The 26,924-nt window shown below is 39.8% G+C and overlaps 1 protein-coding gene across 2 annotated transcripts in view; it reads right to left on the bottom strand.

Moving 5' to 3' along the window:
* The window catches only part of LOC128115206 (vomeronasal type-2 receptor 116-like), a 48,891-nt gene that overhangs the window by 13,786 nt on the left and 8,181 nt on the right, over positions 1–26,924 (bottom strand). For both annotated transcript variants that reach the window (XM_052745682.1, XM_052745683.1), the window contains exons 2-3: positions 15,941–16,220; positions 14,755–15,561 (exon numbers count right to left, since the gene is read on the bottom strand). In XM_052745682.1, coding sequence (XP_052601642.1) covers positions 14,755–15,561; positions 15,941–16,220 — 1,087 coding nt within the window. The remainder of the gene's footprint in view (positions 1–14,754; positions 15,562–15,940; positions 16,221–26,924) is intronic.

Raw genomic sequence — 26,924 nt, 5'->3', positions numbered from 1 at the left:
CAACTATATTGAAGATATCCTATCTAGTGAAATACAAGATATCTCATGGGTAATTAAATTTTGTTATACTTCATATGAATTTTTCATGGTAGAAATAGAAGAAATAATATCAAATAATTAATAACTTAGTGAAAGAGACCTGAACATTTATTACTTGCATGAAAAATGTCCAAAGGGTTGATTTTACATAAGTGTGTGTGGGTTAATTTGTGTGTGTGTGTGTGTGTGTGTGTGTGTGTGTGTGTGTGTGTGTGTGTGTGTAGGAAAAATTAATTTTATAGAAAGAGTAGATGTAAAATTAAGGAGTGAGTAGACTGGAAGTTTATGAAAGGAATATAGGGAATGCATATCATGCAAATATACATATATGAGATAAAAATAAAATTATTAACACCAAGCAGTGTTAATACACTACATCCTTAATTGATACTTCATATAAATATTTATGACATTTATCAACACATATTTTGCATCTCTAGAAAGAAATTCTCTTCTAGTTGTCACTTAAGGATTTTATGATAAAATTTTCAGTTATTATTTCCAATGTTGAACTCATTCATTAAAATGTTGAGACAGGCCAGTCCCCGGCAGCCCCCACCCAACTGTGCCCCAGTGGCTGGCCAACAAGGAAAACTGCCTGTGACCAGGCTCCCCCATCAAAGACCCTCCATCGGACCCTGCAACCTACAAGACCCAAGCCCTACCCCAATATCCATCTGCCTGTGACCCCAGTAATTTCCTGACACAAGAAATCTGCCAGCTCACATTGGACTAAGAGCTCTCATTGGACCAAGAGTGACTTCCTGAGACACAGAATTTGCCAGCTCTCACTGGACCAAGAGAGGCTTCCTGAGACACAGAATCCACCAGCTCAGACTGGAACAAGAACCCTGATAAGACCAAGAGTGACTCCCTGTGTCACAGAATCAGCTAGTTGGGATTGGGCCAAGTGCAGCTCCATTAGATTCAGAATCTTCCAGCTACAATTAGACAAAAAGCTAAGACTGGACCAAAAGGGGCTCCCTGAGATACAGACACAAGCACAGAGTGGACCAATAGCAACTTGCTCAGACACAGGCACCTCTTGCACCTATTAGAGGAAGAGAGTGGCAGATGTCAATGCAAAACTACATACAACAACATAAAGAGCAATATGGTGGCACCAGAACCTAGCCCTCCTCCAAGAGTAAGATCTGAACATTACAAAGTAGAAGAAGCAGAAGAAAGTGACATTAAAAACAGCTTCATGAAGATGCTAGAGGCCTTTAAAGAAAAAATGAAAAATTCCCTCAAAGAAACTGAGGAAAAGACAAACAAAAATTGGAAGAAAACAAAAAATCCCTTAAAGAAAGCCAAAAAAACCACAAAAAAGCAATTAAACATGTGAGGAAAAGAGTTCAAGACCTGAAAAGGGAAATAGAAACAATGAAGAAGGCACAAACAGTGGATGCTGGAAATAGAAAATCTGAGCAAATGAACAGGAAACACAGATGCAAGCATAACCAACAGAATAAAAGAGATGGAAGACAGGATCTCTAGTATAGAGGATACAATAGAGGAAATAGCTTTATAAGTCAAAGAAAACATCAAAGCCACAAAAGTCATAACACAAAATGTCCAGGAAATCTGAGAACACCATGAAAAGGCCAAATCTAAGAATAATAGGGATAGAAGAAAGAGAAGAATACTAACTTAAAGGAATAGAAAATGTATTCAAAAAATCATGGAAGAAAACTTTCTCAACTTAAAGAAGGAAATACCTATGAAGATATAAGAAGCCTATAGAACACCAAACTGACTACAGCCCCAAAAAGTCCCCTCACTACATAATAATTAAACAACAGAACATATAGAATGAAGAAAGAATATTAAGAGCAGCTGAGGAAAAAGGCCAAGTGGCCTATAAAGGCAGACCCATTAGAATAACACCTGACTTCTCAATGGAGACTTTGAAAACCACAAGGTCCTGGACAGATGTAATGAAGACACTAAGAGATCATGGAGGCCAGTCTAGACTAATATACCCAGCAAAACTTTCAATCACCATAGACAGAGTGAACAAGACATTCCAAGACAAAACCAGATTTAAACAATAGCTATCCACAAATCCATCCCTATAGAAAGAACCAGAAGAAAAATTCCAACCTAAGGATATTAGATACACCCACGAAAACACAGGCAATAGATAACCCCACAGCAGTAAACTTCAAAGAAGATAAATACACACAAACCATCACCAAAAGATAACAGGAATTAACAATCACTGGTCATTAATATCCCTTAATATCAATAGACTTAATTCACCTATATAAAGACAAAGGCTAACACAGTGTATAAGAAAGCAGGACCCATCTTTCTGCTGCATGCAAGAAACACATCTCCACTTCAAAGACAGACACTACCTCAGAGTAAAAGGCTTGGAGAAGTCTTTCCAGTCAAAGTGACTTAAGAACCAAGCTGGTGTAGGTACCCTAATATCTAACAAAATAGACTTCAAACTGAAATCAATCAAGAGAGATTGAGATAGACATTGCATACTCATCACAGGAATGATCCACCAACAAGAAATTTCAACTCTGAACATGTATGCCCCAAATAAAAGGGCACCCACATATGTGAAAGAAACATTACTACAGCTTAAATCACACATCAAACCCTACACATTAATAGTGGGAGACTTTAACACCCCACTCTCACCACTGGACAGATCTGACAGATCAAAATTTAACAGTGAAGTAAGGGACCTAACTGATGTTATGACTCAAATGGACTTAATTGATATCTACAGAACAGTCCACCCTAACAAAAAAATAATATACTTTCTTCACAACATCCCATGGTACTTTCTCTAAAATTGACCACATATTCAGTCAAAAAGCAAATCTCAATAGATACAAAAAATTGGAATAACTTCCTGTATTCTATCAGAACACCATGGCTTAGTTAGGTTTCAACAACAACAAAAATTACAGAAAACCTACAATCTCATGGAAACTAAATAATGCTCTACTGAATCACCAGTGGGTAAAGGAAGAAATGAAGAAAGAAAGTAAAGATGTCCTACAGTTCAATGAAAATGAATGTACTACATACCAAAGTTATGGGACACTATGAAAGTGATGCTAATAGGAAAATTCATAGCACTATATGCTCACAAAAAAAAGAAGTAGGAGAAATCTCACATTAGTGACTTAACAGCACACGTGAAACCTCTAGGTCAAGAAGAAGCAAAGTCACCCAGGAGGAATAGACGCCAAGAAATAACAAATTGATAACTGAAATCAATAAAATAGAAACAAAGAGAACAATACAAAGAGTCAATGAAACAATGCGTTGGGTCATTGAGAAAATCAACAAGATAGACAAGCCCTTATCCACAATAACAAAAAGGCAGAGAGAGCATCCAAATTAACAAAATCAGAAATGAAAAGGGAGGTATAACAACTGATGACAAGGAAATCCAAAGAATCATAAGGTTATATTTCAAATAATTGTATTCCACAAAATTGGAAAATTGTAGTGGGTAGCCATTCCAGCTTTGATCTGGAAGTTTCAGCCCCCATTGAGACTTCGGCAACTGTCACACCTACAAGGTAGGGCCAAGGGAGGCACCTGGAGACCCGAGATCTGGATGGGCCAGCGCTCTCTGTTCTGGGACCCTGAACGATGGAGGTGGACTGAGCAGAGCTCCAGAGAACACCGATGGACTATGATACACCTTCCCCAGACCCCGTGACCTACCTATCCCTTAATTTGTAAGTTATACCATTAAATAAATCTCCTTTTAACCATGTGGAGTGGCCTTAATAATTTCACCAATAATTTCACTAAAAGAAATGGACAATTTTCTGTATAGGTACCACATACCAAAGATAGGTACCATATCAAGACTAGATAAACAATTGAAATACACTAATAACCCATAAGGAAATAGAAATGGTCTTTAAAGTCTCCCAAAAACAAAGCCCAGGACCAGATGGTTTCAATGCAGAATTCTACCAGATTTTCAAAGAAGAGTTAATACCAATACGCTAAATTGTTCCACACAATAGAAACAGAAGGAATGTTACCAAACTTTTTTGTGAGGCTACAGTTACTCTGACTCCCAAGCAACACAAAGATGCAACAAAGAAAGAGAATTACAGACCAATCTCCCTCATAATCATTGATGCAAAAATACTTAATAAAAAATTGGCAAACCAACTCCAAGAACACATCCAAAACATTATCCACCATGATCAAGTAGACTTCATCCCAGAGATGCAAGGATTGTTCAACATACGAAAATCGATCAATGTAATCCACCATATAAACAAAATGAAAGGAAAAAAACACATGATCCTTTCATTAGATGCTGAAAAGGCCTTTGACAAAATCCAACACCCCTTCATGATAAAGGTCCTGGAGAGATCAGGAATACAGGGAAACATACCTAAACATAATAAAGGCAATATACAGGAAGCCAACAGCCAACATCAAATTAAATGGAGAGAAACTCAAAGTGATTCCACTAAAATCAGAAACAAGACAAGGCTGTCTGCTCTCACCATATTTATTCAATATAGTACTTGAAGATCTAGCTAGAGCAATAAGACTACAAAAGGATATCAAGGGGAAACAAATTAGAAAGAATGAAGTCAAACTTTCACTATTTTCAGATGATATAATAGTATACACAAGTGACCCCAAAAATTCTACTAGGTAACTCCTATAGCTGATAAACATCTTCAGATTTATGGCAGACTACAAGATTAACTCAAAAAATCAGTATCCCTCCTATATACAAATGATAAATGGGCTGAAAAATAAATCAGCAAAATATCACCCTTTATAATAGCCACAAATAATTTAAAATACCTTGTGGTAACTCTAAGACCTGTATGATGAGCACGTTAAGTCTCTGAAGAAAGAAACTGAAGATCTCAGAAAATAAAAAGATCTCCCATGCTCATGGATAGGTAGGATTAACATAGTAAAAATGGCAGTCATACCAAAAGCAATCTACAGAATCAATGCAACCCCCATCAAAATCCCAACACAATTGTTCACAGACCTGGAAAGAACAATACTCAACTTCATTTGGAAAAATAGAAAACCCAGGATATCTAATAGAATCCTGAACAACAAAACCACCTCTGGAGGCATCACCAGTCCTGACATCAAGCTCCACTATAGAGCCATAATGATAAAAACAGCTTGGTGATGGCATAAAAACTGTCATGTAGACCAATGGAATCGAATTGAACACCCTGACATTAACCCACACAACTATGAACACCTGATTTTTTACTAAGAAGCCAAAACTGTACAATGGAAAAAAAGAAAGCATCTTCAACAAATGCTGCAGGCATAACTGGATGTCAACATGTAGAAGATTGGAAATAGATCCATATCTATTGCCATGCACAAAACTCAAGGCCAAGTAGATCAAAGACCTTAATATAAAACCAGTTACACTGAACCCTGTAGAAGAGAAAGTAGGAAATAGTCTTGAATGCATTGGCACAGGAGATTACTTCCTAAATACAACATCAGTAGCACGGACACTGAGAAAAACAATTAATAAATGGGCACTCCTGAAACTGAGAAACTTCAATAAGGCAAAGGACACAGTAAAAAAGACAAAATGACAGTCTACAGAATGGGAAAAGATTTTCACCAAGCCCCACATCGGACAGAGAACTGATCTCCAAAATATATAAAGAACTCAAGAAACTAGATATTAAAATAACAAACAATCCAATTAAACAATGGGCTATAGAGCCAAATGGAGAATTCTCAAAGAATTTCAAATGGCTGAAAGACATTTAAGGAATTGCTCGGCATCCCTAATTATCAGGGAGATGCAAATCAAAATGACTCTGATATACTATCTTACACTTGTCAGAATGGCTAAGATCAAAGGCACCACAGACAGGTTATGTTGGAGAGGATGTGGAACAAGGGGAAACACTCCTCCACTGTTGGTGGGAGTGCAAACTTGTACAGCCACTTCTGAAATCAGTATGTTGGTTTCTCAGACAATTGAGAATCAATCTACCTCAGGACCCAGCTATACCACACTTGGGCATATATCCAAGGAATACTCAATCATACCACAGGGACACATGCTTACCTATGTTCATAGCAGCATTATTCATCATAGCCAGAACCTGGAAACAACCTAGTTGCCCCTCAACTGAATAATGGATTAAGAAAATGTGATACATACACACAATAGAGTACTACTCCACACAGAAAAACAATGATATCATGAAATTTGCAGGCAAATGGATGGAATAAAAAATATCATCCTGAATGAGGTAACCCAGACTCAGGACATATGGTATGTACCTACTCATCAGTGGATACTAGATGTAAAGCAAAGGGTAATCAGGCAACAACCCACAACTCCAGAGAAGCTAACTTACAGGGAAGACCCAAATAGGGATTCATGTACTGCCCTGGGGAGAATAAATAGATGAGATCTCCATGAGTAAACTAAGGATGAGGGGTGGGCAATGGAGGGTAGGGGAAAGGGGATGACAGCATAAGGGAATGCGATGGTTAAGCTGGAACAGAGAGGGAGGGGAAATGCAAGAAAAGAGATACCATGATAGAGAGAGACATCGTGGGGATAGAGAAAAACCCGGTGCTTGGTAAGTTGTGAGAAATCATCAAGGATGACCCCAGCCTGGGCTACTAGCAATAGTGGAGAGGGTGCCTGAACTGAACTGGCTCACCCAGAGATCAGACCAGTGAATATCCTAATTGTCATCACGGAACTTTTCTCCAATGACTGATGGAAACTGATGCAGAGATCCATAGCCAGTCACTAGACAGAGCTCCAGGAGTCCAGTCAAAGAGAGAGACAAGGAATTCTATGAGCAAGTGCATCAGGACCATGATAGGGAAACACGCAGACATGACCAAACCAAACTAGAGGGAACTCATGAAAGTTGGATCAATGGATATGGAGCCTTCATGGGACTTGACTAGGCCCTTTGCATGGTAAGACAGTTGTGTAGCTTGATCTACTGGGACACCTCATGCAGCCTCAAGGCCAGGGAGGGGATTGGACTTGCCTCTACTGAATGTGGAAGGGAGTGAGGGATGGGTTGGGATGGGAGTCTGGGGCGATGGGAGGAGGGAAGAAGGGGATCTTTGGTGTATAAAATGAATGAAAAAAATTTCTTAATCAAAAAAATATTTAAAAAACTGCTGAGACACATTCTCACAAAAATAACTGATTTTCATACAAAAAGTTGACATACATTGAATGTTAATCATGTGACATTTATTTATCAACATGAAAGATTCATATTAGGGCATTCTGTGGAATAGAAATCTGTGTATTGAGAGAACAGTTCCTGATAAATACATATGAACATTTGTGGGGACATTTAAAAATATCATGACTTGGCCCCTTGAACCCATCCCTGGGACACAGCTCATCTCCGGGAACCCCCGCCCAACTCTATCCCAGTTGTCAGCCAGCAGGCGGGGCACCTAGGGAAGGCCCCCTCCTCACCAAGACCCCCTACCAGACCCTGCAATCTACACGCCCTGCCCCCATACCCATCCACCTGAGAAACCAGCCACTTCCTGAAACATGGAAAGCAAACCACCAGCTCTCATTGGACCAAGAGACCAAGAGTGGCTTTCTGAGACATAGAATCTGCCACCGAGAGAGATTTCCTGAAACACAGAATCTGTCAGCTCTGACTGGACCAAGAGCCCTGATAAGACCAAGAGTGGCTCCATAAGCCACAGAATCAACAAGCTTAGGTTGACCCAACAGTAGCTCCCTGAGACACAGAATCTGCCTGCTCCAATTAGACAAAGAACTAAGATTGGACCCAGAGGGGCCCCCTGAGACATAGACAAAAACAAGCACAGAGTGGACCAATAGCAACTCGCTCAGAAACAGGTACCTCTTATACCTATTAGAGAAGGAGACGGACAGACATCAAGGAAAAACACATAAAACAACATAAAGAGCAATACAGTATCACCAGAACCTAGCCCTCCTCCAAGAGTAAGACATGAACATCACAATGTGAAAGAGACCTTAAGAATAGCATCATGAAGATGCTAGAGACCTTTTAAGAAAAAATGAAAAATGAAATTGAGGAAAAGGCAAACAAAAAATAGAAGAAATAAATAAAGAAATAGAGGAAAAAACAAATAAAAACTTGGAAGAAATCAATAAATTCCTTAAAGAAAGCCATGAAAAAGAAATTAAACATGTTAGGAAAAGAGTTCAAGACCTGAAAAGGGAAATAGAAACAATTGAGAAGACACAAACAGAGGAAATGCTGGAAACAGAAAATTTGAGTAAATGAACAGAAAACACAGATGCAAGCATAACCAACAGAATAAAAGAGATGGAAAAGAGAATCTCTGGTGTAGAGGATACAATAGAGGAAATAGATTTGCCAGTCAAAGAAAATACCAAAGCCAAAAAAAGTCATAACACAAAATGTCCAGGAAATCTAGGACACCATGAAAAGGCCAAATCTAAGAATAATGGGGATAGAAGAAGGAGAAGAATACCAACTCAAAGACACAGAAAATCATTCAACAAGATCATAGAAGAAAACTTTCCCAACTTAATGAAGGAAATACTATGAAGATACAAGAAGCCTGTAGAACACCAAACAGACCCCATCTCCAAAAAAGATCCCCACACCACATAATAATTAAACAACTAAACCTACAGAATAAAGAAAGAATATTAAAAGCAGCAAAGAAAAAAGACCAAGTGACTTATAAAGGCAAACCCTTCAGAATACCACCCAATTTCTCAATGGAGAAAGTGGAAAGCGAGAAGGACCTAGACAGATGTAATGCAGACACTAACAGACCATGGATGCCAGCCTAGACTAATATACCCAGCAACACTTTCAATCACCATAGACAGAGTTAACAAGATATTCCAAGACAAAACCAGATTTAAACAATACCTATCCACAAATCCGTCCCTACAGAAAGCACTAAAAGGAAAATTCCAACCTAAGGAAGTCAGATATACCCATGAAAACACAGGCAATAGATAACCCCACAGCAGTAAATCCCAAAGAAGAGAAATACACACACACTACAACCAAAAGGTAACAGGAACTAACAATCACTGGTCATTAATATCCCTTAATATCAATGGACTTAATTCACCTATAAAAAGACACAGGTTAACAGAATGGATACAAAAAAAGTACCCATCTTTCTGCTGCATACATAAACACACCTCAAATTCAAAGATAGACAATATCTCTGAATAAAAGGATAGGAAAAGTCTCACCAATCAAATGATCTTAAGAAGAAAGCTGGTGTAGCTATCCTAATATCTAACAAAATGGACCTCAAACTAAAATCAATCAAAAGAGATCAAAAAAGACATTATATACTCATAACAGGAAATATCTACCAAGATGAAGTTTCAATTCTGAACATTTATGCCCCAAACACAAGGGCACACACATATGTAAAAGAAACATTAATAAAGGTTAAACCACATATAAAACCCCACACATTAATAGAATGAGACTTCAACACCGCACTCTCACCATTATACAGATTTGCCAAATCGAAACTCAACAGAGAAATAAGAGGCTTAACTGCTGTGATGACTCAAATGGACTTAATTGATATCTACAGAACATTGCACCCTAACACAAAAGAACATACCTTCTTCTCAGAACCCCATGCAACCTTCTCTAAAATTGACCACATACTCAGTCACAAAGCAAACCTCAACAGATACAAAAAATTGGAATATCCTCATGAATTCTATCAGACCATCATGGTTTAAAGTCAGATTTCAACAACAACAAAAATTACAGAAAGCCTACAATCTCATGGATAATGGACAATGCTCAATCGAATCACCAATGGGTCAAGGAAGAAATAAAGAAAAATTAAAGACTTCATCTTTATCTCTAGATCAATGAAAACGAATACACTACATAACCAAACTTACGGGACATTATGAAAACAGTGCTAAGAGGAAAATTCATAGCACTAAATGACCACATAAAGAAGTAGGAGAAATCTCAGAGGGTGAAGGGTGGGGAATGAGAACACAGGGAAATGGGAGGGTCAAGCTGGAACAGGGACAGAGTGGGAGGGCAGGGAGGAAGATACCATGATAGATGAGGACATCATGGGAATAGAAAGAGGCAGGGTGCTGGGGAGGCTCTTAGGAATCCACAAGGATCACACCACCTTGGTCTCCTGGCTGCAGTCTAGAGGGTACCTGGACTGGTCTACTCTGGTGACTGATCTAGTGAATAACCTAGCTGTCTTCATAGAGACTTTGTCCAGTGACTAATGGAGGAGGATGCAGAGATCCACGGCCAGGCACCAGGCTGAGCTCCAGGAGTCCAATCCATGAGAGAGAGGAGGGATTCTGCAGGCAAGGGATGTTGAGATCATGATGAGAGGACATACAGAGATATCAGGCCACACCAGTGGAATCCCATGAACTGTGGACTGGTGGCTGTGGAGCCACCATGGGACTGGACTAGGCCCTCTGGACATGGAAGATAGTTGTTTGGCTCAAACTGTTTGGGGGCACCTAGGCAGGGTGATTGGGATCTGTCTCCTGGTACATGGGCAGGCTTCTGGGAATCTGGTGCCTGTGGTGTGACACGTTGCACAGCCTCAGTGCAGTGGGAAGGGGCTTGGACCTACTTAGGTTCTGTGTGCTGGGCTCTGCTGGCTCCCCATGGGAGACCTTGATTTGGGGGATGTGGGGATGTGGAGTGGCTTGGGATAGAAGGCTAGGGGTTGGAAGGAGGGAGGACAGGGGATCTGTGGGCGATATGTGGAGTGAGTGGAAAATTTCTTAATAAAGAAAAATGAAAAGAAACAAAAAAAAGAACTTGGAAAAATCTCACACTAGTGACTTAACAGCACAACTGAAAACTCTAGAACAAGAAGAAGAAAACTCACCCAGAAGGAAGAGATGCCAGGAAATAATCAAAATGATAACTGAAATCAATAAAACAGAAACAAAGAGAACAATACAAAGAATCAATGAAACAAATAGTTGGTTCTTTAAGAAAATCAACAAGATAAACAAGCTCTTATCCAGACTAACCAAATGGCAGAGAGAGAGCATCCAAATTAGCAAAATCAGAAATGAAAAGACAGACATAAGTACTGACAATGAGGAAATCCAAAGAATCATCAAGTCATACTTCCAAGACCTGTACTCAAAAAAATTAGAAAATCTAAAAGAAATGGACAATTTTCTGGATAGGTACCATATACCAAAATTAAATCAAGACCAGATGAACTATTTAAACAGACCAATAACCCCTAAGGAAATATAAACAGGCATTAAGTCTCCTAGGCAAAAAAAATCCCAGGACCAGATGGTTTCAACACAGAATTCTACAAGATCTTCAAAGAAGAGTTAATACCAATACTCTTTAAATTGTTCCACACAATAGAAACATTAGGAATGTTACCAAACTCCTTCTATGAGGCTACAGTTACCATGATACCCAAACCAGACAAAGATGCAACAAAGAAAGAGAATTACAGACCAATCTCCCTCATGAACATTGATGCAAAAATACTCAATATAAATTTTCAAACAGACTCCAAGAACACATCAGAACAATTATCCGCCATGATCAAGTAGGCTTTATCCCAGAGATGCGAGGTTGGTTCAACATACAAAAGTCTGTCAGTGTAATCCACCATATAAATAACTGAAAGAAAACAATCACATGATCCTTTCATTGCATGCTGAAAAAGCCTTTGGCAAAATCCAACACTCCTTCATGATAAAAGTCCTGGAGAGATCAGGAATACAGGGAAACATACCTAAACATAATAAAGGCAATTTACAGCAAGCCAACAGCCAATATCAAATTAAATGGAAAGAAACTCAAAGCAATTCCACTAAAATCAGGAACAAGACAAGGCTGTCTACTCTCACCATATTTATTCAGTATAGTACTTGCAGTTCGACCTAGAGCAATAAGACAACAAAAGGAAATCAAGGGGATACAAATTGGAAAGAAAGAAGTCAAACTTTCACTATTTTCAGATGGCATGACATTATATAAGTGACCCCAAAAAGTTTACCAGGGAACTCCTACAGCTGATAAACTCCTTCAGTAATGTGGCAGGATACAAGATTAACTCAAAAAAATCAGTAGCCCTCCTATATACAAACGACAAACAAGATGAGAAAGAAATCAGTGAAACATCACCCCTTACAATAGCCACAAATAATTTAAAATACCTTGGGGTAACTCTAACTAAGCAAGTGAAGGACCTGTATGATAAAAACTTTAAGTCTCTGAAGAAAGAAATTGAAGAAGATATCAGAAAATGGAAAGATCTCCCATGCTCATGGATAGGCAGGATTAACATAGTAAAAATGGCAATCTTCCCAAAAGCAATTTACATAATCAATGCATCCCCATCAAAATCTCAACACAATTGTTCACAGACCTGGAAAAAACAATTCTCAACTTCATATGAAAAAACAAAAAACCCAAGATAGCCAAAAGAATCCTGTACAATAAAACAACCTCTGGAGGCATCACAATCCCTGACTTTAAGCTCTACTATAAAGCTACAGTAGTAAAAATAGCTTGGTACTAGCATAAAAACTGACATGTAGACCAATGGAACCAAATTGAAGACCCTGACATTAATCCACATATGTAATTTTTGACACCTAATTTTTGACAAAGAAGCCAAAACTGTTCAATGGAAAAAAGAAAGCATCTTCAACAAATGCTGCTGGCATAAGTGGATGTCAACATGTAGAAGGTTGCAAATAGACCCATATCTGTCACTGTGCACACTTAAGTCCAAGTGGATCAAAGACCTCAACATAAATCTAGTTACTCTGAACCTGATAGAAGAGAAAGTAAGTAGTCTTGAATGCACCAGAGATCACTTCCTAAATATAACACCAGTAGCACAGACATTGATAGCAACAATTAATAAATGGGACCTCTTGAAACTGAGAAGCTTTTGCAAGGCAAAGGACATGATCGATAAGACAAAACAACAGCCTACAGAATGGGAAAAGATCTTTACGAAGCCCCACATCTGACAGAGAGCTGATATCCAGAATATATAAAGAACTCAAGAAACTAGACAACAAAATACCTCACAGTCCATTTAAAAATGGACTACAGAGTTAAAAAGAGAATTCTCAACAGAAGAATCTCAAATAGCTGAAAGACATTTAAGGAATTGCTTAACATCCTTAGCCATCAGGGAAATGCAAATCAAAACAATTCTGAGATACCATCTTACACCTAACTGTATGGCTAAGATCAAAACCACTGAAGACAGCTTATGTTGGAGAGGATGTGGAGCAAGGGGAATACTCCTCCACTGTTGGTGGCAATGCAAACTGGTACAGCCACTTTGGAAATCAGCATGGCGCTTTCTCAGACAATTGGGTCTCAATCCCCTTCAGTACCCAGCTATACCACTCTTGGGCATTTATCCAAGGAATGCTCAATCATACCACAAGGACACATGCACAGCGATGTTCATAGCAGCATTATTTGTAATAGCCAAAACCTGGAAACAACTTAGATGCCCTTCAACTGAATAATGGATTAAGAAAATGTGATACATATGCACAATGGAGTACTACTCCACAGAGAAAAACAATGACATCATGAGGTTTGCAGGCAAATGGATATAGAACCAGAAAATATCATCCTGAGTGATGTAACCCAGCCTCAGAAAGACAAACATGGTATGTCCTCTCTCATAAGTGGATATAGATGTAAAGCAAAGGATAACCAGACTGCAACTCACAACTCCAGGGAGGCTAGCTAGTAAAGATGACCCTAAGAAAGACACAGTGATTGCCCAGCAATGGAGAAATTGATGAGATCTACATGAGCAAACTGGGGGTCAGGGGGAATGGAGTGCAAGGGTTGGGTGGAATAGAGCTTAGGGGAGTGGGAGGTCCTAGCTGGATCAGGAACATAATGGGAGAACAAGGATAGAGTTACCATGATAAATGAAGACCCCAGGGGAAGAGGAAGAATCAGAGTGCTAGAAAGGTTTGAGGAATCCACAAAGATGACTCCACTATAAACTACTGGCAATGGTCCAGAGGGTGCCTGAGCTGACCTACCCTAACTGTCATGATAGAACCCTCTTCCAGTAACTGATGGAAGCAGATGCAGAGATCCATGGCCAAACCCCAGGCAGAGCTCCAGGAGCTCAATCAATGAGAAAGAGGAGGGATCATACGAAAAAGAGATATTGAGACCATGATTGGAAAAAGTACAGAGACAACTGCCAAACTAGTGGAAACACATGAACCATGATCCAATACTTGAGGAATACCCATGGAACTGGACTAGGCCCCCTGGATAAGTGAGACAGTTGTTTACCTTGAACTGTTTAGGGGGCCCCCAGGCAGTGAGTCTGGGACCTGTCCTTATTGCAAGAGCTAGCTTTTTGGAACCTAGTGCCTGTGCTGAGACACTTTACTCAGCCTTGGTGCAGGGAGGAGTGGATTGGAACTGCCTCAACTGAATGTACTCCAGGCTCTGCTGACTCCAGGGGAGACCTTGCCTTGGAGGAGATGGGAATGGGGCATGGGTTGGGGGAGGAAAGCTGGGGGTGGGAGGAGGGAGGACAGTGGAATATGTGGTTGATATGTAAAACAAACAGAAAATCTCTTAATAAAAAGAAAAGAAAAAATAAAATAAATAAATATTAAAAAAATAAAAATATCATGACTTAAGCATGATGGAAAGTAAGATAATTTACCTGATGACAGTCATAGAATATTCCTCCTAGTTTGGCTATAGGTTGAGACTCTACTAATTGATAAATGATTTCATGGTAGGTGTGGGCAACAGCATACACAGCATTGTATAAATTATAACCTTCTTCACTCAGGACCATGTCAAATCTGTGTTGTGAAAACCATTCCAATGTAGTGTTGAATGAATAATGATTCATTGAACTAAAGTTGGTCTCAGAGACTGAACAATTAAAATAATTCCACTTTGTTCTCATCTGAGAAATGTCTACTGGATATCTGGAAGTGTTCATTGTTTGCATAAAATTCCTAAATTTAGAAACCTTGCCATGGTGGTGTGCAAAAGTGACAGTCCCTTGGTAGGGGTCAAGGCTGAAATCTCTGTTACTTGTGGTGACATCCCATTGTGAGGTGGTGACCCAGATTCTCTGTAAACCTAAACATCCCCATCTTCTGAAGCTGACTTCTAGGGTAGAGTTCATTTCACCATAAATAATAACAACATTTGCTGATGATGTCATTTTTTGTTTGTCATATTTTCCAGCCCTTGCTGTATATAATTGCATGCTATCTGGGATCACATTCACAAAAGCTAAACAGATTCCATTTCTTTGAATTTCTTCTCTCAAGTCTGAGAGAAACTGAATTCCCCGGTCATCATCTGAGACAACCAGCCCTACCCAGGTCCATGTAAAATAAAGCATCAAAGAGGCCATGGCCTTCGGCAAACATATATCCTTGTGTGCTATCTGGTAGACATAGGGAAATAGGACATTATCACTCAGGATAGGATTAAATGGTCCAAAGAAAATCTGAAAGATAAAGAACAAAGAAAGCAATGATATTGGATTATGATAGTCAGGAAGTTCATTCGTAGTTATGAGTTGTGTTACTCACCTTCCAGAACTCCTATAGAGGACAATAAAATTAACCTGTAAATATTGTGTTTTAGGTCTATTGGATTCTAGAATATTTATGACAAGTTTGAATGTTCAACAAAAGTTTTGCATTTTCCCCAAATTCATCTATTCTTGTAATACAAAGAAAGGTTAGTGACATACAAATATGTGATTTCTTAATCCTTTAGAATATATAGATCAGCACACACAAACTCATGCTGCCCATTCTCTGTAGAAACTTGGGATTGGCATAGACAAACTGTTAATTCTACTTTTTACCACTCTGTCTCACCTTTGGATGTTTGATAAGGGTTGTCATTTTTATAGATGTACTCCATGATGGTCCTGTAAGCGACACATCACATGTAGATTTTCTACAGTCATAATTAGGAAGTTTTGAGACATTGTTTTGTGTTGAATGTATTTCATCGATTACTTTCAATGAATCAAAACACATGTCAGCAAGGACGGAAAATATCAAAGACATGTTGGGTAAAAGATAAGGGTTCTTGTTGATCTCTTCAGTAGCAAAAATCAATACCAGAAAAAACTCAAATTTCCTTGTTGGTATTCTAAGAATGACACAAGAGCATTATAGAGGATGTTATAAATATGAAATTTTCAAAGCCATTTAAGTAAACCTGTAGAAGTAACCAAGCGTCTTATTAAATAAGAAACACAGAACCAATGCAAAGAAGAAAGTCAAGAGATCAGAGCTAAGAGCCTTACCTGCCTGCTGCAACTAGCCTCTTCAGCCAAGAGACCTCTCTGTTTGTCTTTATATAGACTTTCTGTTCTGCCTTCTCATTGGTTGTAAACCCAACCACATGACCACCTTGTCACTGCCTGTTTGTACAGACCTCCAGATCTTCTATGATTAGTATTAAGATTAAAGGCATGTGTCTCCAATGCTGGCTGTATCCTTGACCACACAGAGATCTACCTAGTTCTGCCTCCTGAGTGCTGTGATTAAAGGCATGCACCATGAACGCCCAACTCTGCTATGGCTTGCTATTAGCTCTGACCCGCAGGAAACTTTATTTATTAACATACAAATAAAATCACATTTCAGTACAAATAAAATATCACCATGTAAACCTTTTTCTATGGCCCCTCTAAATGTCTGTATTAATTCTATATATCTTCATGTAAGGGTATAGAAAAAGTGATCTTTAAAGATGAAAGCATTTCCAGCATTCATCTAAATAGAACATTCTGATGTAAGAGTTTTTCTCTATGTGAAAATACATAAAGGTCTTTTGTGATCTCTGAATGCCATCCATAAACTAGAATATGACCCTAGATAATCAGTGTGCTATATATTTGTTTTGGGATTGTCATTCCAGAAAAACATGAAAAAAACCATTTTTTTTAAAGGGGATTTTTTTTTATTAATTTATTTTGCAATACAATTCAGTTCTACATATCAGCCACGGATTCCCTTGTTCTCCCCCCTCCCGGCCCCCTCACCTCCCCCCCAAGCCCCCCCCATTCCCATCTCCTCCAGGGCAAAGCCTTCCCCACAGACTGAGGTCAACCTGGTAGACTTAGTCCAGGTAGGTCTAGTCCCCTCCTCCCAGGCCGAGCCAAGCAATCCTGCATAGGCCCCAGGTTTCAAACAGCCAACTCATGCAATGAGCACAAGATCTGGTCCCACTGCCTGGGTGCCTCCCAAACAGATCAAGCCAATCAACTGTCTCATCCATTCAGAGGGCCTGATCCAGTGGGGACTCCTCAGCCATTGGTTCATAGTTCATGTGTTTCCATTCATTTGGCTATTTGTCCCTGTGCTTTATCCAACCTTGGTCTCAACAATTCTCGCTCATATAAACCCTCCTCATTCTCGCTAATTGGACTCCCAGAGATCCACCCGGGGCCTAGTCATGGATTTCTGCATCCAGATCCCTCAGTAGTTGGATGAGGTTTCTAGCACAACAATTAGGGTGTTTGGCCATCCCATCACCAGAGTAGGTCAGTTCGGGCTGTCTCTCGACCACTGCCAGCAGTCTGTTGTGTGGGTATCTTTGTGGATTTCTGTGGGCCTCTCTAGCACTTTGCTTCTTCCTATTCTCATGTGGTCTTTATTTACCATGGTCTCCTATTCCTTGTTCTCCCTCTCTGTTGTTGATCCAGCTGGGATCTCCCGCTCCCCCAAGCTCTCTTTCCCTCAACCCTCGCCTTTCATTACCCCCACTCATGTCCAGGCTGTTCATGTAGATCTCATTCCATTTCTCTGTCATTGGGTGATCCCTGTGTCTTTCTTGGGGTCCTGTTTTCCAGGTAGCCTCCCTGGTGATGTGAGTAGCAGACAAGTCATCCTTGTTTCATGTCTAGTATCCTGCTATGAGTGAGTACATACCATGTTTGTCTTTCTGAGTCTGGGTTACCTCACTCAGGATGATTTTTTCTAGATCCATCCATTTGTCTGCAAACCTCATGATGCCATTGTTTTTCTCTGCTGAGTAGTATTCCATTGTGTATATGTACCACATTTTGTTTATCCATTCTTCAGTTGAAGGGCATCTGGGTTGCTTCCATGTTCTGGCTATTACAAACAATGCTGATATGAACATAACTGAACAAGTGCTTTTGTGGTGTGGTTGAGCATTCCTTGGGTACATGCCCAAGAGTGGTATAGCTGGATCTTGGGGGAGATGGATTCCCAATTTTCTAAGAAAGCGCCATATTGATTTCCAAAGTGGTTGTACAAGCTTGCATTCCCACCAGCAGTGGAGGAGAGTTCCCCTAGCTCCACATCCTCTCCAGCATAAGGTGTCTTCAGTGTTTTTGATCTTAGCCATTCTGACAGGCGTAAGGTGGTATCTCAGAGTTGTTTTGATTTGCATTTCCCTGATGATTAGGGATGTTGAGCAGTTCCTTAAATGTCTTTCGGCCATTTGAGTTTCCTCTGTTGAGAATTCTCTGTTTAGTTCTATAGCCCATTTCTTAATTGGACTGTTGGGCATTTTGATGTCTAATTTCTTGAATTCCTTATATATTCTGGATATCAGTCCTCTGTCAGATGTGGGGTTGGTGAAGATCTTTTCCCATTCTGTAGGCTGTCGCTTTGCCTTGTTGACCGTATCCTTTGCTCTACAAAAGCTTCTCAGTTTCAAGAGGTCCCATTGATTGATTGTTTGTCTCAGAGTCTGTGCTACTGGTGTTCTATTTAGGAAGTAGTCTCCTATGCCAATGCGTTCAAGACTACTTCCTACTTTCTCTTCTAGCAGGTTCAGAGTAGCTGGATTTATGTTGAGGTCCTTGATCCACTTGGACTTAAGTTTTGTGCACGGTGATAGATATGGATCTATTTGCAGCCTTCTACATGTTGATATCCAGTTTTGCCAGCACCATTTGTTGAAGATACTTTCTTTTTTCCATTGTGCACTTTTGGCTTCTTTGTCAAAAATTATATGTTCATAGGTGTGCGGATTAATGTCAGGGTCTTCAATTCGATTCCATTGGTCCACATATCGGTTTTTATGCCAGTACCAAGCTGTTTTTATTACTGTAGCTCTATAGTAGAGCTTGAAGTCAGGGATCGTGATGCCTCCAGAAGTTGTGTTATTGTACAGGATTCCTTTGGCTATCCTGGGTTTTTTGTTTTTCCATATGAAGTTGAGTATTATTTTTTCCAGGTCTGTGAAGAATTGTGTTGGTATTTTGATGGGGATTGCATTGAATCTGTAGATTGCTTTTGGTAAGATTGCCATTTTTTACTATGTTAGTCCTGCCTATCCATGAGCATGGGAGATCTTTCCATTTTCTGACATCTTCTTCAATTTCTTTTTCAGGGACTTAAAGTTCTTGTCATATAGGTCCTTCACTTGCTTGGTTAGTGTTACCCCAAGGTATTTTATGTCATTTGTGGCTATAGTAAAGGGTGATGTATCTCTGATTTCCTTCTCCGCTTCTTTGTCCATTGTATATAGGAGGGCTACTGATTTTTTTGAGTTGATCTTGTATCCTGCTATGTTGCTGAAGGTGTTTATAAGCTGTATCAGTTCCTTGGTGGAATCTTTGGGGTCGCTCAAGTATACTATCATGTCATCTGCAAATAGGGAAAGCTTGACTTCTTCCTTTCCAATTTGTATCCCCTTAATCTCCTTATGTTGTCTTATTGCTCTGGCTAGAACTTCAAGTACTATATTGAATAAGTATGGGGAGAGTGGACAGCCTTGCCTCGTTCCTGATTTTAGTGGAATTGCTTTGAGTTTCTCTCCATTTAATTTGATGTTGGCTGTTGGCTTGCTGTAAATTGCCTTTATTATGTTTAGGTATGTTCCCTGTATTCCTGATCGCTCCAATACCTTTATCATGAAGGGGTGTTGGATTTTGTCAAATGCCTTTTCTGCATCCAGTGAGATGATCATATGGTTTTTTTCTTTGAGTTTGTTTATATGGTGTATTACATTGACGGACTTTCGTATGTTGAACCACCCTTGCATCCCTGGAATGAATCCTACTTGATCATGGTGGATAATTGTTTTGATGTGTTCTTGGAGTCTGTTTGCCAGTATTTTATTGAGTATTTTTGCATCAATGTTCATGAGGGAGATCGGTCTGTAGTTCTCTTTCTTTGTTGTATCCTTGTTTGGTTTAGGAATTAGGGTAATTGTAGCCTCGTAGAAGGAGTTTGGTAATGTTCCTTCTGTTTCTATTGTGTGGAACAATTTAGAGAGTATTGGTATTAACTCTTCTTTGAAGATCTGGTAGAATTCTGCGCTGAAACCATCTGGTCCTGGGCTTTTTTTGGTTGGGAGACTTTTAATGACTGTTTCTATTTCATTAGGGGTTATTGGACTATTTAAATAGTTTATCTGGTCTTGATTTAACTTAGGTATGTGGTACCTATCCAGAAAGTTATCCATTTCTTTTAGGTTTTCCAGTTTTGTCGAATAGAGGTTTTTGAAGTATGACCTGATGATTCTCTGGATTTCCTCAATGTCTGTTGTTATGTCCCCCTTTTCATTTCTGATTTTGTTGATTTGGATGCTCTCTCTCTGTCTTTTGGTTAGTTTGGATAAGGGCTTGTCTATCTTGTTGATTTTCTCAAAGAACCAACTCTTTGTTTCATTAATTTTTTGTATTGTTCTCTTTGTTTCTATTTTATTGATTTCAGCTCTCACTTTGATAATTTCCTGGCATCTATTTTTCCTGGGAGACTGTGCTTCTTCTTGTTCTAGAGCTTTCAGGTATGCTGTTAAGTCTCTAGTGTGAGATTTCTCCAACTTATTTATGTGGGCATTTAGTGCTATGAATTTCCCTCTTAGTACTGCTTTCATAGTGTCCCATAAATTTGGATATGTGGTGTCTTCATTTTCATTGATCTCTAGGAAGTCTTTAATTTCTTTCTTTATTTCTTCCTTAACCCATTGGTGATTCAGTTGGGTATTATTCAGTTTCCATGAGATTGCAGGTTTTCTGTAGTTTTTGTTGTTGTTGAAATCCAACTTTAGACCATGGTGGTCTGATAGAACACAGGAGGTTATTCCAATTGTTTTGTATCTGTTTAGATTTGTTTTGTGGCCAAGTATGTGGTCAATTTTAGAGAAGGTTCCATGGGGTGCTGAGAAGAAGGTATATTCTTTTTTGTTAGGATGGAATGTTCTGTAGATATCGATTAAGTCCATTTGAGTCATGACATCAGTTAAGTCCTTTATTTCTCTGTTAAGTTTCAATTTGGGAGATCTGTCCAGTGGTGAAAGTGGGGTGTTGAGGTCTCCCACTATTAATGTGTGGGGTTTTATATGTGATTTAAGCTTTAGTAATGTTTCTTTTACATATGTGGGTGCCCTTGTGTTTGGGGCATAAATATTCAGAATTGAGACTTCATCTTGGTGGATCTTTCCTGTGATGAGTATGTAATGCCCTTCTTGATCTCTTTTGATTGATTTTAGTTTGAAGTCTATTTTGCTGGATATCAGGATGGCTACACCCGCTTGTTTCTTAAGACCGTTTGATTGGAAAGTCTTTTCCCAGCCTTTTATTTTTAGGTAGTGTCTATCTTTGAATTTGAGATGTGTTTCTTGTATGCAGCAGAAAGATGGGTCCTGCTTTCGTATCCATTCTGTAAGCCTATGTCTTTTTATAGGTGAATTAAGTCCATTGATATTGAGGGAAATTAATGACCAGTGATTGTTCATTCCTGTTATTTTTTGGTGGTGATGTGTGGGTACTTCTATACGTTGGGGTTTACTGCTGTGGCTTTATCTGTTGCCTGTGTTTTCGAGGGTGTATCTGACTTCCTTAGATTGGAATTTTCCTTCTAGTGCTTTCTGTAGGGCTGGGTTTGTGGATAAGTATTGTTTAAATCTGGCTTTGTCATGGAATGTCTTGTTCACTCCATCTATGGTGATTGAAAGTTTTGCTGGGTATATTAGTCTAGGTTGACATCCATGGTCTCTTAGTGTCTGCAATACATCTGTCCAGGTTCTTCTGGCTTTCAAAGTCTCCATTGAGAAATCGGGTGTTATTCTGATGGGTTTGCCTTTATAAGTCACTTGGCCTTTTTCCTTTGCTGCTCTTAATATTCTTTCTTTATTCTGTACGTTTAGTTGTTTAACTATTATGTGGCGAGGGGACTTTTTTTGGGGGTCTAGTCTGTTTGGTGTTCTATAAGCTTCTTGTATCTTCATAGGCATTTCCTTCTTTAAGTTGGGAAAGTTTTCTTCTATGATCTTGTTGAATATATTTTCTGTGCCCTTGAGTTGGTATTCTTCTCCTTCTTCGACCCCTATTATTCTTAGGTTTGGTCTTTTCATGGTGTCCCAAATTTCTTGGACATTTTGGTTCATGACTTTGTTGGCTTTAGTGTTTTCTTTGACTGATGAATGTATTTCTTCTACTGTATCTTCAACGCTAGAGATCCTCTCTTCCATCTCTTGCATTCTGTTGATTATACTTGCATCTGAAGTTCCCAATCGTTTTCTCAGATTTTCTATTTCCAGCATTCCCTCTGTTTGTGTCTTCTTCATTTTTTCTATTTCCCTTTTCAGGTCTTGGACTGTTTCCTTCATTTGTTTCATTGATTTTTCTTGATTTTCTCTCAGTATTTTATTGTTTTCTTCCAGGACTTTATTGATTTCTTCTAATTTGTTTGCCCTTTCCTCTAGTTGTTTACAGCGTTCTTCACATTTTTTTGTCTTTTCCTCTACGCAAGCCTCTAGCTTCTTCATGATGTCATTCATAAGGCTGTTTTCTTCTGCTTCTTCCAATTTCTGATGTTCAGGTCTAGGTGTTGGAGGAGGGCTAGGGCCTGGTGATGCTGTATTGCTATTCATTTTGTTGTATATGTTTCTGCCTTGACGTCTGCCCATCTCCTTGTGGTTCGTTCTTGGCCTTATCCGCACACTTGGTTCAGACAGACCAGTGTTCCAAAAGGGAAGTCAGTGTTCCAAAAGGGAAGTCCGGAGCAAGATGGGAGCTGGGGGCCGGCCTCTAAGTCTCAGGAAGAGGCTTGGGGCTCAGGCGGATGGGCGTGGGGACAGGGCGTGGAGACTGCAGGGTCTGCCAGGGGTCTTGGAGAAGGGGATCCTTCCCGGTGGGGCTAGCAGGGAACCTGCCCGGTGGCCAGAACCTGGGGCCGAGTTGGGCAGGTCTTCCCTGGAGTGGCTGGTGCCCAGGGATGGGGTCTGGGGCAAGGAAGGGTACTCACGAGTGTTCCAAAAGGGAAGTCTGGAGCAAGATGGGAGCTGGGGGCCGGCCTCTGAGTCTCAGAAAGAGGCTTGGGGCTCAGGCGGATGGGCGTGGGGGCAGGGCGTGGAGACTGCAGGGTCTGCCAGGGGTCTTGGAGAAGGGGATCCTTCCCGGTGCGGCTAGCAGGGAACCTGCCCGGTGGCCAGAACCTGGGGCCGAGTTGGGCAGGTCTTCCCTGGAGTGGCTGGTGCCCAGGGATGGGGTCTGGGGCAAGGAAGGGTACTCACCAGTATTCCAAAAGGGAAGTCCGGAGCAAGATGGGAGCTGGGGGCCGGCCTCTGAGTCTCAGGAAGAGGCTTGGGGCTCAGGCGGATGGGCGTGGGGGCAGGGCGTGGAGACTGCAGGGTCTGCCAGGAGTCTTGGAGAAGGGGATCCTTCCCGGTGGGGCTAGCAGGGAACCTGCCCGGTGGCCAGAACCTGGGGCCGAGTTGGGCAGGTCTTCCCTGGAGTGGCTGGTGCCCAGGGATGGGGTCTGGGGCAAGCGAAAAAAACCACTTTATGAACCATATATCTACAGGATTGCACTTTATCCTTTCATTTTTAAAGGGTAATTAAAGAAGGATTAAAGTTTAACAGATTTTATTAACTAAAAATTTTATTCATGTATATAAAGTGTCTTTACCATATTGAGTATATCAATAGTCATACAATAGATCCTGGCCCCCAACCCCAGTAGATATCTCCTGCTCCTCCCTAGTCTATGCTGTTACTTAGAATTACAGAGATCAAGTGAATACAAATAAGAAAGGAAGAAGTCAAACTATTGATATTTGCAGATGTTATTATAGTATACATAAGTGACCCCAAAATTCTATCAGGGAACTGCTACAGCAAATAAACATGACTACAAGATTAACTCAAAAATATCACACAGGTCCTCTTATATATGAATGATCAATGGGCTAAAAAAAACAATCAGGAAAACAACCTCCTTCACAATAGCCACAAAATTTAAAAATATGTTGGTGTAATTCTAACCAAGCAAATGAAAGTCCTGTACAGCAAAATCTTCAAGTCTTTGAAGAAAGGTAGTGAATGAAATATCAGAAGATGGAAAGATCTCCCATGCTTAGAGATTGGTAGAATTAACATAGTAAAAATGTCGATCTTACCAAAAGCCATATATAGATTCAATAAAATCACCATCAAATTCCCTAGGTAAGATAATGCAGACCCAGAAGATAAATATGATCCATACTCATTTATATGTGGATATTATTTGCTAAATAAATGATAACCCAGCTACAAAGTGTAGACCCAGAGATATTAGATATAGAAGACATGATGGAGATCATGTGGATTGCAATAGGAGGGAGAAATAGAATAAATAATAGGGGTGGACTCGGCATGGGAGGATGAAAACAAAGGTGGAAGGAGGCATCAAAGTATTTTAACTGTGGTACACCAAGTCATATGAGAAGAAATTGCACACAGGATGCTCCTAGAAATTAAGCTTTTTATAGAAATAACCCAAACAGGAGACCTCAACCTTCTGGATTATACAGAAGATGTGGCAAAGGCCAACATTGGGCCAATTAATGCAGATCAGCAAGAGATACATGTGGCTTGCTCTTCCATAGATGTGGATCTTCATCAGCCACTGAATTCATCATAAACGATGAGCTTCTGACATGTCAGACCTGAATTTCATGCTCACATGGAATTGAAAGGATTTCTAATTATCTGTTTGAATGTAAAGGAAGAGCCTTATATAGTAGTGCTTTGTCTTTCTCTCAGTTGCACCATTTGAATACCTTAAAAATAATTCATCTTCTGAAAACAACATCATCCACTTCAATCTTGAGGCTCTCCATTTTATTTTTAAAGATTTATTATTTTATTTTTAATTATGTGTATGTGTGCAGTAGTGTGGGGGTATGGGCATATGAGTACAATTTCTCAGGAATGCTAAAGGCACTGGATCTCCTGAAGTAGGACTCACAGGCAGTTGTAAGCCACCCATCATGGGTGCTCAGACCCAAACTTGGGTCTTTTGAAAGCACTACACATTCCCAACCTCGCTCTCCATCTCTCCATCCCAAGAGTGTCTTTATTTTAAAAGACCACATTTTGACTCAGCTGCTGAGATTATTCAGATGAGGCCTTTCTCTGTCATTGGCTTTGTTCAAAACTTAAGGAAATCTGTGCCTTTCCTGGTGCTGCACTCTGGTTCCTTTGCCAGCCAGTCACCCTGACCTTGCCATGATCGTATTGTTCATGTTCTCAGTCATTTCTGTTACCCCTCAGGCAGAGAATTCAGTCATGGTATTGAATTGTGAGGCCATGGTTTCTCTGTAGCTTCCAGTTAGTGACTAAGGAAGGAAAAGCTGGAGTGAAGTGGTAAAAGTAATGGCTCCTATTACTTTGTGCATCCCTTAGGTTGTTAGGACAGAACAAAAAGAAGCACAGCAAATGAAAGTAAAACTGGCATCAGTGAGAAGCTTGAAGTCTTCCAAATTGGCAAATTAATGTACACGAATAATTTTGCAAGGTTGGAACAATTTTTTCTGTAACTGGGCCTTTATTTCATGAAATGACTGAAGGGATTGCATTTCAGACAGAGGTTAGGTTGAGTCTTCATATGGCAGTATTTGTAACATATCACAGCCTATGTCACCCCTAGTCCTAATTAAGTGACACCCCCACAAAAGAGGATGAGCTTGAAATTGTGAGCTGGCTCTAAATGAACATGCCCATGAGGGCACATCTAATAAGCCCGCACATAATGGGTGTCCAAATCAGACATGCACACCTCTTGAGTGATATTTCCCTTGAAAAACAGAAATATGTGAAGCTGGACTGCAGTCTGAGAGTAGCAACAAGTAGACTAACCTACGAAGAAATTTGGAAAGTTCCTTTGTAAACACATGCATAAAGTTTTCAAAGTGCACGGGTACCCAGCAGATTGTTTGGGGTATAACTGCTGCTCTTAAAAAATAACCAGTAGGGATTGAAGACATGGGTCATGGGTTAAGAGCACAAGCTGCTCTTCTAGAGGACCTGTGGTCAATTCTTTTGTTTTGATTTGAGTTGTTTTGTTTGTTTGTTTGTTTGTTTGTTTTTAGAGACAGGATTTCTCTATGTAGTTTTGGTGCCTGTCCTGGATCTCACTCTGTAGACCAGGCCAGCCTCAAACTCACAGAAATCCACCTGGTTCTGCCTCCTGAGTGCTGGGATTAAAGGCATGCTCCATTGCCACCTGGCCGGTGTTCAATTCTTAGCACTCACATAGCAGCTCACAACTGTCTGTAACTCCAGTTCCTGGACCTACGTAGACAACAGGCATGCATGTGGTGCACATACAGAGATACAGAAAAATCACCCATACAGCTAAATAAAATGTTATTTTAAAAAAGAAAGAAAATAGCCAATAAATATATTATACCCTTTTATTGGAAGTTTAAATTAAAATATGTAACCAGGTTATTTTTTTAACTGGTGAGTACTGTGTAGTTCTAGATAACCATTAGGCTGAGACAAAGTAAGCTAAATATTGCCAGAAGTGTGTTATACATCACATGTCACATTTCTTTGTTTTCTGTCAGAGGTACGGGGGTGTTTACCATAGAGTCTTGGAC

This window comes from Peromyscus californicus, unplaced genomic scaffold, assembly GCF_007827085.1.
Source record: "Peromyscus californicus insignis strain IS unplaced genomic scaffold, ASM782708v3 Scaffold_1__1_contigs__length_55948999, whole genome shotgun sequence".
Classification (NCBI taxonomy): domain Eukaryota; kingdom Metazoa; phylum Chordata; class Mammalia; order Rodentia; family Cricetidae; genus Peromyscus; species Peromyscus californicus.
The sequence above is the reverse complement of the archived record's forward strand: the minus strand, read 5'-3'. Positions and strand labels throughout refer to the sequence as shown.